This window comes from Zophobas morio, unplaced genomic scaffold, assembly GCF_036711695.1.
Source record: "Zophobas morio isolate AGI-343-1 ecotype UQ-CSIRO unplaced genomic scaffold, CSIRO_AGI_Zmor_V1 ptg000014l, whole genome shotgun sequence".
Lineage (NCBI taxonomy): Eukaryota > Metazoa > Arthropoda > Insecta > Coleoptera > Tenebrionidae > Zophobas > Zophobas morio.
In genome coordinates, this window is record NW_026972119.1 from 24,408,938 (window position 1) to 24,425,045 (window position 16,108).

The following is a 16,108-nucleotide window of genomic DNA, read 5'->3' on the forward strand; positions in this document are numbered from 1 at the left end:
TTAAAAAGAAACAATGGAGCCCCTGAGAAGGTTTCACATTCTTAAAAAAACAACAAGTGAGCCTCTGAGAAGGTTTCACATTGTTAAAAAACAACGGGGCCCCGAAGAAGATTTCACTTTCTTAAAAAAAAGACAGTTGGGGGCCCAAGAAGGTTTCACATTCTTAAAAAAGCAACAATGGGTCGCCTGAGAAGGTTTCATATTCTTAATAAAAACAATAGAGCCCCTGAGAAGGTTTCACATTCTTAAAAAAAAGACAGTTGGGGCCCGAGAAAGTTTCACATTCTTAAAAAAACAACAATGGGTCCCCTGAGAAGGTTTCATATTCTTAATAAAAACAATAGGGTCCCTGAGAACTTGAGAAGGTTTCACTTTTTTAAAAACAAGACATTTGAAGCCCCCGAGAAGGTTTTACGATCTTAAAACAAAGATAGTTGGGGGCCCGACAAGGTTTCACATTCTTAAAAAACAGCAATGGGCCCCTTGAGAAGGTTTTATAGTCTTAATAAAAACAATAGGGCCTCTGAGAAGGTTTCACTTTCTTAAAAACAAGACATTTGAAGCCCCCGAGAAGGTTTCATAATCTTAAAAAAAAGACAGTTGGGGGCCCGAGAAGGGTTCACATTCTTAAAAAAACAACAATGGGTCGTCTGAAAATGTTTCATATTCTTAAAAAAACAATGAGGGTGGCTAGGATGAATAAATTTAGACCACCCAGCTTTATTTATAAACAACGACGTGATAGCAAAACACATCTGTGCGTGATGTTCGATGTCCCGCACGCTGTTGAATGCGCCAAGGTCATCAAAAAAAAAAAATTATGAGTGCAAAAAATTTATTTACAGCACATTATCGACGGGAATACATTACATCGGAAGAATGTCACGTAAACATTTGTTTGATTTGAATGAGTTTATCGCCCCAAAACAGATGATTAAAAGGATTCATAAGATTCATTGAACAAAATATTCTGAATCTTATTATTATAATTCTTACCGTATCATTATTTTTAATCAATCAGTTTACTCAAGATTTCAAAGTATTCAGTTTGGCAATTCTTGATTTAATCAGTAAAATAAAGTGACTCAGTCATTAATTATTTTCACACACCCCGTATAAGCAAATCTAAAAAATATTTATGCAGTGTTAAATCACAATTATAGACTCACCATACTTTGCACAATGCACATTTACGATAGTATTTTTTCGGAAAAATTTTTGCGTGATCAATTTTTTAAGGGGGGATAGGAAAATATGTTTTGATCAAAAATTTAACATGCCTATGATAACTTTAAAACATCTCCAATATTTCAAAGCATTCGGTCCTGTAGTTCCTGATTAAATAAATAAAATATACTCACGCACTCATTAATTTTTTTGAGTGACCTGTATGTGCAAATCCAAAAACATGAATGGAATGGGATTTTCTGCTACAATCTCAATCAGAGCAGCTTCATTATTCTATTTTGCCTTTTTTTTTTTCTTAATGTGGTAGTCATCTTTTCACAACAAGTAACTTAAAACATGTTTAAATTTGTGTAAGGAAATATCGATTTTGCAATTATGAGGCGGAGCCTAATTGTAAAATCGATATTTCCTTATACGCATTTTCCATTTTAAGCATATTTTAAGTTTAATGTTGTGAAACGAAGTCTACACATATTTAAACATAAAGGCAAAGTGTAAGCCCGCCCACCCGCCCTGTCTCGAATGTGATGATTTTTTTTATTCGCCGTGAACCAAGGGGGCGGAGCTTAACTGCAAAATACTTATTTCTTTACAAGAAATTAAGAACATGTTTTTGAGTATCGTGTTGTTCAAAGAATATTATGTAAATTAAGAAAAAAAGCCAAAATATAAACCCCGCCCACCCACCCCATCTCAATTGTAATTTTTCTGGTTTTCAATTTAATTTTTTTCTATTTTTCAGAGCTTGAATTTTTTTCATGTTTCGTTTATTAATTCTTTTTACTTTTTCAATTTTTCGGTGGTTTAGTTTTGTCTTTTTTCGAGTTTTCAAGTTAAAGTTCACTTTTGAAATGTTTTTAATTTTTCGTTTCTTTTTTTTTCCCCAAAAACACGTATAAATTTGTAGAACACTTAAATATTTGGCAAAATGCAACAAGACGGACAAATTTTGGTTAACGATTTACCATACTTCCAATAATTTCAAAATATTTTCACAGCATTTGGTTTCTGCAATAATTACAAACTTAAATTGTAAAATGTTATAGAATTTTGATTTTAAAACTCAACACGGATTCATAAATCACACACTAAATTTTTTATTTGTTCGAAATGTTCCGCGTTTAATCCACTACTTGATTGGGTAATAACGGGGTCAGGTGGCAGTGCAGTATTTGGCAACTTTTCTATATATATTTGCATTCACAAAGGTGACTTTACAAACATTTTTTTAACATTACTCATTAAATTAGCAGTCGCAAATTGTTGCCTAATTTCCTCAATAACTCTATTTAATCGGTGTGCCAAATGTGTAATGTTAATCAAATTAAAATATAAAAGTTTAAGTACATATTGTTTTTTCTCAGCGTACGTTCATCCGGTATAACATTTTTAAAATATTTTTCTATAAACGCTTTAAATCAAGGGCCTTTCAACTTTTTCTGAAATAAATATTATTTTATTGTTCATTTTTCTTTGCAGTTCCGGCAAGTGATTGTTTCAAGGAAATTTGCGGCAGTTTTAATTCGTCGAAGTTTTGACACTTCCGTTTATGAAGCTGTGTTAAAACATATTGTGATGGTCATGAATGTAGAGAAGTTTGATTCATTCACTTTTATACGATGGATTTATCTGTATTTTTAATACAAATGAGTCCATTCGCACCCACATGATTGTGGTAAAGGAAAACGGATGTGGGGAAATTCTACTGGAGATGTCGGGTAATTTGGCCGAAAAGTGGAAATTTTGGGTGCAATTACCTTGTGGTCGCAGAGTGCCCAGTTACTTCATTACGTAGAAGATCAAGGTTTGCGGATTTTTTATGCATTTGAGATATAAAAAAAAAATAGAAATTTTAATCGAGATTTGTTAAAGTACAGGTCTACCAATTGATTATTAAATGAGTTTTAATGCATATTTTGTTCAAATGTCGGCCTTGTCGGGATGACAAATACTTGTTAGTTAGCCGTATCGTATCGTATGCATTTTACCTGGACTTGACCATTGAAGTACACTTACTCAAGACCCTTTCTGTGAATAGGTTCCGGTCGTTTGGGTAATAAAATTTTATTATAGGATTGGAAAAATACTCCATAGATTTTATGACTTTAAAACCTTACTTCCGTTGATAATGAATTAAAGCTTTTAACCAGATGTTCTTTTTCGGCATTTTGCGGCAAGACCGTTGAAGATTTTCTAGAAAAAAGGATTATTGTACCCAACTACCTACCTTAAAATTTTTCTAATGGAAACTTTTAAGTAAATGAACCGTTTATTTCACAACCATCAGTCTATCGCATCTGTCATAGTACAGTGTTATACGTGGTTCTCCCTTGTTACATGTTGAGTTCTTTTTGGTTATATTACTAATATTTTAAAAGAATACCGAAAGTAAAATCGACGCCGGATGAGTGGATAAGGGATTTTCTAGAATTAAAATTAGAAAACAACAAAATATTCTGCAGAGCTTGTGTGAAAACCGTAAGCCCACTATTTTTTTTTTTATCTATTTTCCTTTGTTAATCCCGTATATGTACGTTGTTTTAGATTCAAAGTGATAAAAAATATAACGTGACGCAACATGTCAGAACGACTCTTCGTGTAGAAAGGAAGAAACTGTTTGAAGTTTCTAAAATTAAACAGCAGACCATACATGAATCTGTTGCATCTACTTCCACAAAAGATGAGCAGTTTCAGTTTAATTTCAATTTATGTAAAATGATGATCCAGTCCAATGTACCTTTAAAAAAATTGGAGAAAGGCCCTCTTCAAGAATTCCTTGAAAAACACTGCAATCGACATATTCCGGTTGAAAGTAGTCTCCGAAAAAATTATATAGGCCCAGTGTTTCAGCAAGTTTACAACGAAATTAAACATCGCATTGGAGATAATTATTTATGGTTCGCTGTCGATGAAACAACCGATAGTTGTGGAAGATACGTGGCAAGTTTAATTGTTGAAATCTTAAATGAAATTTCCCTAGTCGAGGGTATGTAGTAAGTTTGAAAATGTTAGATAAAACAAATGGCAATACGATTACCAGATTTGTAAATGACAGTCTTACGTCACTATTTTTGCCAATAAAATTTTATTGATGATCTCGGATGCAGCTCGTTATATGTTGAAAGCAGGGAATAATATAAAAATATTGTACCCCAATTTAATTCACTCTACTTGCATTGCCCACGGTTTAAACAGAGTGGCTGAAGGAATACGCTTGCAGTTTCCTACTGTTAATAAATTAGTGGCAAATGGTAAAAAGATTTTTGTTAAAGCCCCACTAAGAGTGCAACATTTCAAGGAAAAATTTCCAAACATACCACTGCCCCCGGAGCCGATTATAACGAGGTGGGGAACATGGTTACAGGCCACATTTTATTATGACAAATATATCAAAGAATTTGAGGAAGTAGTTACGGAGTTTAGCGAAGATTCTTCTCAATCGATTAAAGATTGCATAAATATTTTGGAAAACATAGATTTGCGACAAGATTTAGCTTTTCTAAGAAGCAATTATCAATTCGTATGTGAGGTAATAGAAAAGTTAGAAAAACCCAACATGTTGTTGGTAGATGCCATAAACTTAGTGAAAGAATTTAAACAACAAGCAAACGCAGGAAGGGGTGATATTGGTACTAGAGTGTTTCAAAAACTTGACGAAGTGTTAAATAAAAATGCAGGTTTCGGTGTTCTTTCCGACGTTGCTCGTGTTTTACAAGGCCAGAAGGTGGAAAATTTGGAGTTAGATTCAACATTAGTTGTAAAATTCAAATTTGCGCCAACAACGAGTGTGGATGTTGAACGCACATTCTCCAATTTTAAACACATTTTAAATGATCGGCGAAAAAATTTTACAGTGGACAACTTGGAACATATTACAATCATAAATTGTTTTAAAGAAAACTGAAATACGTGTGTAAAATATAAAGTCTAGGATTATTGTAATAGTATTTTATCCAAAGTTCTAAGAAGTGCTCTTTGATTTGTAATATGATTATGTTTTTAATGCTTTTTTGCTTAAAATAAAACTTTTTTAATGAAAGTGTTACGCTTATTTGATGGTTTTTTGCTTAAAATAAAACTTTTTTATTGAAAATGTTGTGCTTATTTAAGCGCTTATTTTTAATTTTTTTGTGCTTATAAATCCGCTCTCTATTGATTATTCTACAGGTTACGCAGTTACAGAGATCAATATAGTCGTAGTAGTATGTAGTAGTAGTAGCATTAATTTATTATTTGCCTTAGAGGCTTAACAAGATTCCTAGTACGGGTACAAATTAACTTAATCTACATAATGCAAATAAGTCATAAAATAAATAAAATAATTATTCCAGTTTTATATAATAATAATAATATTAATAACAATTTATCAAGAACAATCCAAAACCAAATTAACATCCCAGATAATCTACAAAACACGTACTACAACACCGAAGACACATTAATCAAAACTGTAAACAACAATTTTAAATTTCACATTAATTTCCAAAATGAAATTGAAGACCAATTTAAATTAACTTTCGAAACATGCTCTAAATTAAAACCAAATGATAGACATTCACTTCCCCGCCAGTGTTATTCTAAAAAGTTTCTGGCAATTGTAGAAATAATGATAAAATCATTTGGTAAAATGAAATAATTCATTTTACCAAAATATCTCACAAACTGTATTTCTTTTGAAAAACTTCATACAATTATCTACTGTGCAGCTTTAACTTGTATTCAAATTAACACATGTAAAGATAACATAATAAATACAAACACCAATCGTATACCTTCCACCCCTCATTGGGAAACACGGTTCAATTATAAAATTAATAACACTAGAAAACAACTAGGTCAAATAACACAGTACCTTAGAGGAGTTAAAACACCACATATCATGACATGTATGCATTCGATACTGACCAACAATAATTTTCATCAAACTGATTCCGATGAGTACAACACACTATCCCAAATTAAAGATACCCTATTACAAAAGCTTTCCTTATATAGCAAAAGACTTACAAGATACAAACAATCACATCTCAGAAAAATTCATAACAATAAATTTTAAAACAACGAAAAACTACTCTATCAACATTTAACTAATTCAAGCAAAACTCAATTATCCGGTGAACTTCCAAGTTCACAGGATGTAACAATATTTTGGTGAAAACTTTGGTCTCAAGAATTTGAATTTAACCAATCTGCCAAATGGATTACTCATATATCCCATAAACTATCCACAGTTACACCAATGAATGATCATCAGATAACACTTGCCGAATTAATAAATACCATCAATAAGACACACAACTGGAAATCACCAGGACCAGACAAAATCCATAATTTTTGGATAAAAAAAATTAAATTCCAACATTCTTATGTCATGGTGTAACATACCTAAAACCTAAAGATAACGACACAAAAAATCCATCAAAATACAGACCTATCACATGTTTACCGACAATCTATAAAATATTAACCTCATGCATTACACAAAAAATCTATCAACACTGTTTTAACTCTGACATCATTAATGAAGAACAGAAAGGATGTATTAAAGGATCCTTTGGTTGCAAAGAGCAATTAATCATAGATTCCATCATCTGTGAACAAGCTAGAAAAGAAAACCGAAACATATATACTGCTTTTATTGATTATAAGAAAGCTTACGATTCTGTCCCTCATTCCTGGCTATGCAAAATTCTGGAATTATACAAAGTTGATACTAAAATCTGCACTTTTCTCAAATGTTCCATGGAATTTTGGAAGACCACCCTCCAAATAACCTTAAATGAACAAACAATTCAGTCAGATCCAATAATGATCCGAAGAGGAATTTTTCAAGGCGATTCTCTTAGCCAGAGCAATAAATCCCCTCTCCGATATCCTGAACAGCTGCAATTATGGGTTCAATATAAGAATTAACAAACAAAGAAAATACAGAATAAGTCACTTGCTGTATATGGATAACATAAAAATATATGCAAGTACGCAAAATCAGTTAACAAACCTATTAAATCTGAGTGAACAGTTTTCCGGTGATATTGGTATGTGTTTTGGTATTGAGAAATATAAGACCCAAGCAATCAGAAAAGGCGTGCAACACCAAATACCACATATAACCCAGAATAACGAAATAATCGAAGCCCAAGAACGAAATGATACATACAAATATCTGGGTTTCTGTCAATCCTCCCACATCAATCATACCAAAACGAAAACACAGTTGAAAGATCAATACCTAGCGAGATTAAAATTAATATTGAAGACACAGTTAAATGGAAAAAATTTGATGAAAGCAGTAAATACATTCTGCGTTTCATTGCTAACATATTCTTTTGGAGTCATTAAATGGTCCAAAACTGATCTTGAAAATTTAAACATCGCAACAAGGAAAATCTTCACACAGTATAGAAGGCATCATCCAAAATCGTCCATTGAAAGATTCTCATTACCAAGACAGAATGGAAGAAGGGGTTTCCAGAACCTAGAAAACTTATATCAGAGAAAAATCTCAGATCTGAAGAAGTATTTCTTGAAAAAAAAAAAAAAACATCACAAGAGCAGATTTGAACCACACACCCTTAAATCTGTCGAAAACCGAAGAAATCCACACCCCCCACACAATAGAGAAAATAATAAGTGGGCTAAAACAAAAACAACTACATGGAAAATTCTACAAAGACTTAGAAGAAACTCATGTCAATAAGAAGATGTCATTGATTTGGTTAAAAAAATCAAGTTTGTATGCCGAAACAGAAGGATTTGTGTTTGCTATTCAAGGCCAAGTAATCAATACCAAGAATTACAGAAAATACATCATCAAAGATCCGAATATAAGAAACGACTGCTGTCGCCTCTGCAAAGCAAAACCTGAAACGATCCAGCACATAATCTCCTCCTGCAGCATCCTGGCACAAACTGACTACAAAGCTAGACACGACAACGCCGCCAAAATCATTCACAAAGAATTAGCAACACTTATGAACTTAATCGAAGATACGACACCCTATTACACTTACACTCCATCTCCGTTCCTTGAAAATAACAAAAACAAATTATACTGGGATAGCACAATACTTAGAAACTTAAACATTACAGCTAACAGACCAGACATCATACTTATCAAAAAACACACGAACGAAGCCATTCTCATTGACATTGTTATTCCTAACACAAACAACATTATTCAAACATATCACACCAAGATTTCAAAATATCTACAATTATCGACAAAAATGAAATCCATGTTGAATCTTAAAAAAAATTCAATTCTACCCTTAGTTATCTCTAATGTAGGTGTAGTCCCAAATTCGTTAGTTGAGAATTTAAAGTCTTTGCATTTGAATGATGAAGCTCTAACTTTTATTATAGCAGCCAATTATAATTTAATTAACAATTTTAAATGATATTATAAACGGCTAAACCAAAACTTAGCTCTTATTTAAAAGTAATCTTAAAATATTATCCTTTGAAAAATACAAAAATCGTACTATTAAGTAATAGGAAACTTTCTATAAGGTGTATTTTTTTGTGATCAAATTGCTACAAACTTCTTGGAAAACAATAAGAAAACTACGTTTAGTAAGTAGAAAACATGTTATCATCATATAAAAAATTTAAAATTAACATATTCTTAAAAGTGCATTTTATGTATTCGGATCTTGATTTTTTTTCCCAAAAATTATGACGACGTGAGTGATGGACATGGAGAACGCTTCCATCTGGGCATTTTGTCGATAGAAAAACGTTACCAAAATCGATGGAACACCTAAATGCTCGCAGAATACTGCGGAACCATCAAGCAAGAGATCACCAATGAAATCTATAGGAGGCAACCGAAAAAACGTCGGTCTTAGCTGTTTCTTTTGTTTTTTTCGTTTTTTAAACTACAATCGTTGTTTTTTCTTAATTATAGTTGTGGTTTTGTTAATACATAACTTTTTGCCATTAAAGATACAAAAATTAAATTGTTTTACCTGATTTTTTGTTTTTAACATCAAATATGCATTTTTCTTTTTAATTGAGCTAAGTTTTAAGGTTTATGCCCTTTGTTACAAACACAGAGACAAATTAAACGAAAACATTACAATTATGTCAAAGTTAGAGAGAAAAAATTGAATTTTGTTGACCAGTGTAATTGTCAAAATTCAAAAAGCTGTTTTGTTAGGAACATGTCATATTGTTCGTAAGTTTCTCGAACAGTCAGTCAGATTAGATTAGCACCAGTAGGTCAGAGTAGTGTAGGTCACTTTCCAAGTGATGCGCGGATAAATGATCGGTAGGTACGCTAGACTTTTGGGGATGGGGTGAGATTAGAGAATAATAGCACACTAATTTGTATGCTGTAATTCTAGAATCTCGAAAGTTGCTTTGTTAATCTAATCAATGCATATCATTACTTGGTCTTAGTACCCGTAATGATAGAAGTCTTGCCTGAATGCCGGTCATTTTCGGGTTAGTGGTGGGTCTTAATAATCGTTCTATTCTTTCTGCTTGCCCACCCCTTGCCTTAGTTCCCTTATCTTCCGTACTTCTTTCGTCCAGTCCAGTCCACTTCCATCCTCGTTTAGCAATTCTTCTCTCTCTGTGTACTTTGGTACTTCATCCTTTACTATTTTTCTATCCTCTGCATTATATCTAGACTACGATATTCTCGATCTGCGTTCTTGCTTATCTATATCCTTATCTCTTACACTCAGTTCTTTTTCATACTCATCCTTCCCATTTCTCTCATTCTCTCTATTTTTTCACATGCATATTCCTTTCCTTCATAATACTTGTCTCTTTCGTTCCAAACATGTTTTCTCCCTTCCTTTCTTATTTCTTTCCAACATTCTTGCATTATTTTACAATCACCTCTCTCACTAAACTTCTCTTCAAATCCAACCGGCCTTTTACCCGCTTCCACTCTCATTTTCTCCCTTTTTGTTTCTTCTCTCACTATACACCCCGGCGTATACTTTTCCAATCCCATGTCCATTTTTTTAAGTATTTTTCTTGCACTCTCTCTATTTCGTCATATTCCCTCCATCCCCAAATCTCAGCTCCTTACATAAATACACTTTTGATCAAACTATCAAACATCATCATTCTTCTCTTATAATCATATCCAAATTTTCTCTCTCCTATTCCCCATACTATTCCTATCACTTTGTCCGCTTTTCGGACCATTTCTTGAATATGTGCTCTATCTGAGTTATTGCTCTTTGATGTACTTGGATACTGGAATTTGTTCAATATTCTTCCCTCTCCATTCCCAGTTTTCCTTCTCCTTTCTTACTTTCTTCCCAAACACTACCATTTTTGTTTTTTCCACATTCACTTCCAGTTCCTTTTTTTGTACGTACCTACTTCTCGAAACTTTTAATCATTGTTTTCATTTCTTTTCTTTTATTTGCCACATTCACCAAATCATCTGCGTACGCCAACGACCACACTTTCTCTTTGCCCACTACCACCCCTCCTGTCTGTGCTTTTCTGAACATTTCATCCATAAACTGCAAACAATGCTGGGCTGAGTGGGCATCCCTGTCTCATTCCTAGAGAGCGGATTTATAAGCACAAAAATTAAGAATAAGCGCTTAAATAAGCACAACATTTTCAGTAAAAAAGTTTTATTTTAAGCAAAAAAGCATTAAAAACATAATCATATTACAAATCAAAGAACACTTCTTAGAACTTTGGATAAAATATTATTACAATAATCCTAGACTTTATATTTTACACACGTACTTCAGTTTTCTTTAAAACAATTTATGATTGTAATATGTTCCAAGTTCTCCACTGTAAAATTTTTTCGCCGATCATTTAAAATGTGTTTAAAATTGGAGAATGTGCGTTCAACATCCACACTCGTTGTTGGCGCAAATTTGAATTTTGCAACGAATGTTGAATCTAACTCCAAATTTTCCACCTTCTGGCCTTGTAAAACACGAGCAACGTCGGAAAGAACACCGAAACCTGCATTTTTATTTAACACTTCGTCAAGTTTTTGAGATATTCTAGTACCAATATCACCCCTTACTGCGTTTCCTTCTTGTTTAAATTCTTTCACTAAGTTTATGGCATCTACCAACAACATGTTGGGTTTTCCTAACTTTTCTATTACCTCACATACGAATTGATAATTGCTTCTTAGAAAAGCTAGATCTTGTCGCAAATCTTTGTTTTCCAAAATATTTATGCAATCTTTAATCGATTGAGAAGAATCTTCGTTAAACTCCGTAACTACTTCCTCAAATTCTTCGATATATTTGTCATAATAAAATGTGGCCTGTAACCATGTTCCCTCCTTCGTTATAATCGGCTCTGGGGGCAATGGTATGTTTGGAAATTTTTCCTTAAAATGTTGCACTCTTAGTGGGGCTTTAACAAAAATCTTTTTACCATTTGCCACTAATTTATTAACAGTAGGAAACTGCAAACGTATTCCTTCAGCCACTCTGTTTAAACCGTGGACAATGCAAGTAGAGTGAATTAAATTTTGGTACAATATTTTTAGATTATTCCCTGCTTTCAACATATAACGAGCTGCATCCGAGATTATCAATAAAATTTTATTTGGCAAAAATAGTGACGTAAGACTGTCATTTACAAATTTGGTAATCGTATTGCCATTTGTTTTATCTAACATTTTCAAACTTACTACATACCCTCGACTAGGGAAATTTTCATTTAAGATTCCAACAATTAAACTTGCCACGTATCTTCCACAACTATCGGTTGTTTCATCGACAGCGAACCATAAATAATTATCTCCAATGCGATGTTTAATTTTGTTGTAAACTTGCTGAAACACTGGGCCTACATAATTTTTTCTGAGAGTACTTTCAACCGGAATATGTCGATTGCAGTGTTTTTCAAGGAATTCTTGAAGAGGGCCTTTCTCCAATTTTTTTAAAGGTACATCGGACTGGATCATCATTTTACATAAATCGAAATTAAACTGAAACTGCTCATCTTTTGTGGAAGTAGATGCAACAGATTCATGTATGGTCTGCTGTTTAATTTTAGAAACTTGAAACATTTTCTTCCTTTCTACATGAAGAGTCGTTCTGACATGTTGCGTCACGTTATATTTTTTATCACTTTGAATCTAAAACAACGTACATATACAGGATTAACAAAGGAAAATAGATAAAAAAAAAATAGTGGGCTTACGGTTTTCACACAAGCTCTGCAGAATATTTTGTTGTTTTCTAATTTTAATTCTGGAAAATCCCTTATCCATCCCCTCCAGGTGCTTTTTCTCTTTTCAGTCTTTCAATCTGTCATCCTATTTCATCTTCTGTTATTTCCGAACCTCTCCACATTTCTTCCGCCGTTGTGGTTCCTTTATTTATTTTGCAGCATTTTTCCTCACAACCTCCCAATAATTCCAAAAAGTGTCTTTTCCATTCATGTATTTTGATTTTCCTACTGACTTCAGTCTTCCTTCTCCGTTCCTTGTTTATATAATTATCTCCATACTTCTTCTTCTGTTTTCAGGGACTTTATTGTCTTCTTTTCTTCTTCTCGTTTTTCTATTTTTCTTTCTCCACATTTTCTCCTATAATTCTCTTTTTCTTTTAAGTACTTTCTTCTTTTACTTAGAATTTCTTTTTTCTAGTCTACTTCTGTCTTTGAATTCCCTCTTCATCCCATATTCTTGTTCCTATTTTTTTTCTTTCGTTTCTTCTGTCTTGTTTTTCGTACTCTTGCTCTTTTCCTTTGATTTTTATTTCTAGTGGCATGTGGTCTGATTCTACCCTTTCCCCCACTTTGAAACTCTCTATTTCTTCCCACGCCTCTTCGTTGACAATTCCGTTGTCTATAATTGATTCTCCCCTAGCTTCTACGTACGTCCGTTCTCCTTCTTCATCTCCTTCCTCGATTCCAATCAAAATTTCCCATCCCATTTCTTCTATTATCTTCCACAATATTTTCCCTTCTTTGTTATTTGCTTTGTCTTTTGATCCTCTTTTCTCCCCCTTTTCTTTATCTATTATTCTTGTCCCCTTATCGCCCAGTTTTACGTTAAACCCCCTTCCTATAAGTATCTTTTCATCTCCTTTTTCTTTTGTTTTATTTTCTATGTTTATCTTGGTTCCCTCCATTTTCTTGCTATACACGATTATTTTTTCCGATAGATTGTTATCCAGCTGTATTACTTTCTTCATTAGTCCGTTTTTTCATTACTCCCCTTTTTCTTTTCCTTTGTCGCCCATGTCTCTACTAGCCCCACCACATCAAATTTTCCCACGCAGTCCCAGAACTCCGCACGACCTGTGGTACTATATAAATTCTTTAGACCAATTTTGTACCAATTTCCCCCACTTTTCGTGGATGTACGTCATGGAAATATTAAGAATTAAACAAATTACAAATTGGAAAACCCAGAAAAAAATCTGTTTGACCCCAATGGGATTTTACCTTCCAATCAGGGTTCGTTTACACAATTGCTAGTTTTTAACGTCACAGGGTACTAATAAATTTTTTTTCTGAGAAAATTATTTTAATCTGGTAAAATTTCAATTTTTTTTTCTTTAGTAGTTGTGCACTTACAGAATGATTAATTTTAACCATGATTGGATTTTCGGCGCGTGTTTTGTGGTGTAGCGGTAGATTTACATTTTACACCGCCTTCCAACATCTCGGGAAATTTACGGATGCACCACGTCATCCGATTCGCCTCCCGTTTTAAAAATTCTCCCAATACGTTCAGTTCCTGATGCGAAATTGATGCTTAAACTCCTCTCTTACAATCAATTTTACAACATTGCGTAATAATATTCTTTCGGTGTTTCTTCTCTTCAATCCAGTGTTGACATGAATTCCACGGTACTCTTGACGTTAATCCTGCAGCTGTTAGTACCCACGGTGAGGAAATTATTAATCATCCAGTGTTATATACACAAAGAAACCACAATTTTGATACAAGGATTCACTTCCTTCCACTTATCTTTAGTCACATTTTCACACGTTTCGTCTTCATTCCAGCTAGCGTCATCCAGTGGCAGGTACAAAAGTGTCGAAACCCAAAAAATTGACCTGGTGGACGTCGACTGCTCCTTCAGATACAACATCTGCAATAAAACCCAACTCGATGATAGTCAAGAAACAAAGTTGAAGAGCATTGTTGATCTTCATCCAGCTCTGCATTCTTTTTTTACGAATGGAACTGTGTACGAAACGCTCGAGAAAAGTCCTGATGATGGCCTCAGAAGTATAGGTACGTCAGACCAGTACGAAAGTTTATGTTGGGCTGAAGATGTGACGTACGTTCCTTCCGCTGTGTTAACCGTCGATTATAAACTTAAACCTATTGTTAACCAAGATAAATATAAGCAGATTATAAAGGTCAAAATATGCAGGTGAGTAGTACCACAAATTTATTACGTTAACAATTACTTTAAGTACTGTTTTTTTTTTATTATTATAGAAAATCGTCACACAAGAACCACTGCACGAGTTTGTCAGGTTATGGTACTTACCGGCAGGCCAAATGTGTACAGAGGTGGAGTACTATTACATTGTTGTCGATAGATGAAGACTCCCAACAACCTGAGTACGTTCGGGTGAATATACCAAGTGATTGTGTATGTACTGTGATAAATAAAGAAAATTAAATTTTCGTTGACAACTATTAGGGACTGGATTTAAGTGTTCTGTTCACATTTTAAAAATCCCCAAGCGTCCTTCCAGTATTCTGCCAATTGAAGTGTTGATGGATTTTCAAAATGTGAATAGATTTTACGTTTTGTGTGCTTCAGACAAAAAACGTATCATTTTTACTAATTTATTGTAATCGTATGCTTTAAAATTTTAAGTGAAACTAATTAAGATTCTAACGTAATTTAATTTTTTTATGCTATTATTTTTTTGTCAATAAATTGCTTGAATTTGTTTTACATTGTTTCTTTCTCCTGTTAAACTTAGCTCGGTTTCGTCCGAAAAAAAAAAAAAATTCAAGAATTGCAATATAAAAAACAACGATGATCCAAAGATGAAAAATCGAAAACTCTAAAACTGAAAAATCGACTTTAAAAATTCGAATATCGAAAATTTGAAAATTGAACAGCCGAAAAATCGAAAAATTGAAAAACCGAGGAATCAAGAAATCGAAACATCAAAAGACCAAGAAATCAACAAACCGAAAACCTAAAATTAAAATACTGAAAATATTGAAAAATCCAGAAATGAAAATATTTCCGAAATTGAAGTGTTGAAAAGCTTTAAAAATCGAGAAATCCGAAAATTTTAAACATTGAAAATCGAGAAGTCGGGAAATGGATAAATCGAAAAATTGAAACAGTAAGAAATTCGTAAAATTGAAAAATCGAAAAATTGAAATACCAAAAAAAACCGAGAAATCGAAATAGCCCAAAATCGAAAATTAAAAAATTTGAAAATTGAAATTTCGAAAAATCGAACAATCCAAAAACCGAAATATAGAAAAAACGAAATATCCAAAGCCGAAATATGAAAAAATCGTAAACTCTAAAATCGCAAAATCGAAAATTCGAAATTTCGAAAACTGGAATGCCGAAAAATCGAAAAACCGAGAAATCAAGAAATTGAAACATCAGAAGACCAAGAAATCGACAAACCGAAAACCTAAAATGAAAATATAGAAAATATTTAAAAGTCCAGAAATAAAAATATTTCCGAAATTGAAGTGTTGAAAAACTTAAAAAATCTGGAAATCCAAAAATTTTAAATTTTGAATAACCCAGAAGTTGGGAGAAAAATCAAGAAATTGGAATATCCCAAAACTGAAATGTAGAAAAATTGGGAAATCGAAAGATTGAAAAATTGAAACATCAAAAAATTGGAAAATCGGAAAATCCAAAAACCGAGAACTCAAAAAATCGAAGCATCAAAAGATCGAGAAATCGAAAATCTGGAAGTCGAATAATTGAAATCTAAAAATGGAAAAATCGAAATAGCC

The 16,108-nt window shown here is 33.0% G+C and overlaps 1 protein-coding gene across 1 annotated transcript; it reads left to right on the forward strand.

Moving 5' to 3' along the window:
- Positions 1 to 13,897: 13,897 nt before the first annotated feature.
- On the forward strand, positions 13,898 to 14,966 carry LOC135129057 (uncharacterized). The gene is made up of 3 exons (XM_064056138.1): positions 13,898 to 14,037; positions 14,158 to 14,531; positions 14,600 to 14,966. Exons 1-3 carry the CDS (start codon positions 13,987 to 13,989, stop codon positions 14,784 to 14,786), a joined length of 612 nt encoding a protein of 203 aa, XP_063912208.1. The 5' UTR covers positions 13,898 to 13,986; the 3' UTR covers positions 14,787 to 14,966.
- Positions 14,967 to 16,108: the final 1,142 nt, after the last annotated feature.

Bases quoted from the DNA above. Each gene is read 5' to 3' on its own strand.
- LOC135129057 (XM_064056138.1), top strand. From the start codon at position 13,987: ATGAATTCCACGGTACTCTTGACGTTAATCCTGCAGCTGTTAGTACCC. The intron at 14,038-14,157 runs GTGAGGAAATTA...TCTTCATTCCAG, and splicing joins TGCAGCTGTTAGTACCCACG to CTAGCGTCATCCAGTGGCAG. The intron at 14,532-14,599 runs GTGAGTAGTACC...TTATTATTATAG, and splicing joins ATAAAGGTCAAAATATGCAG to AAAATCGTCACACAAGAACC.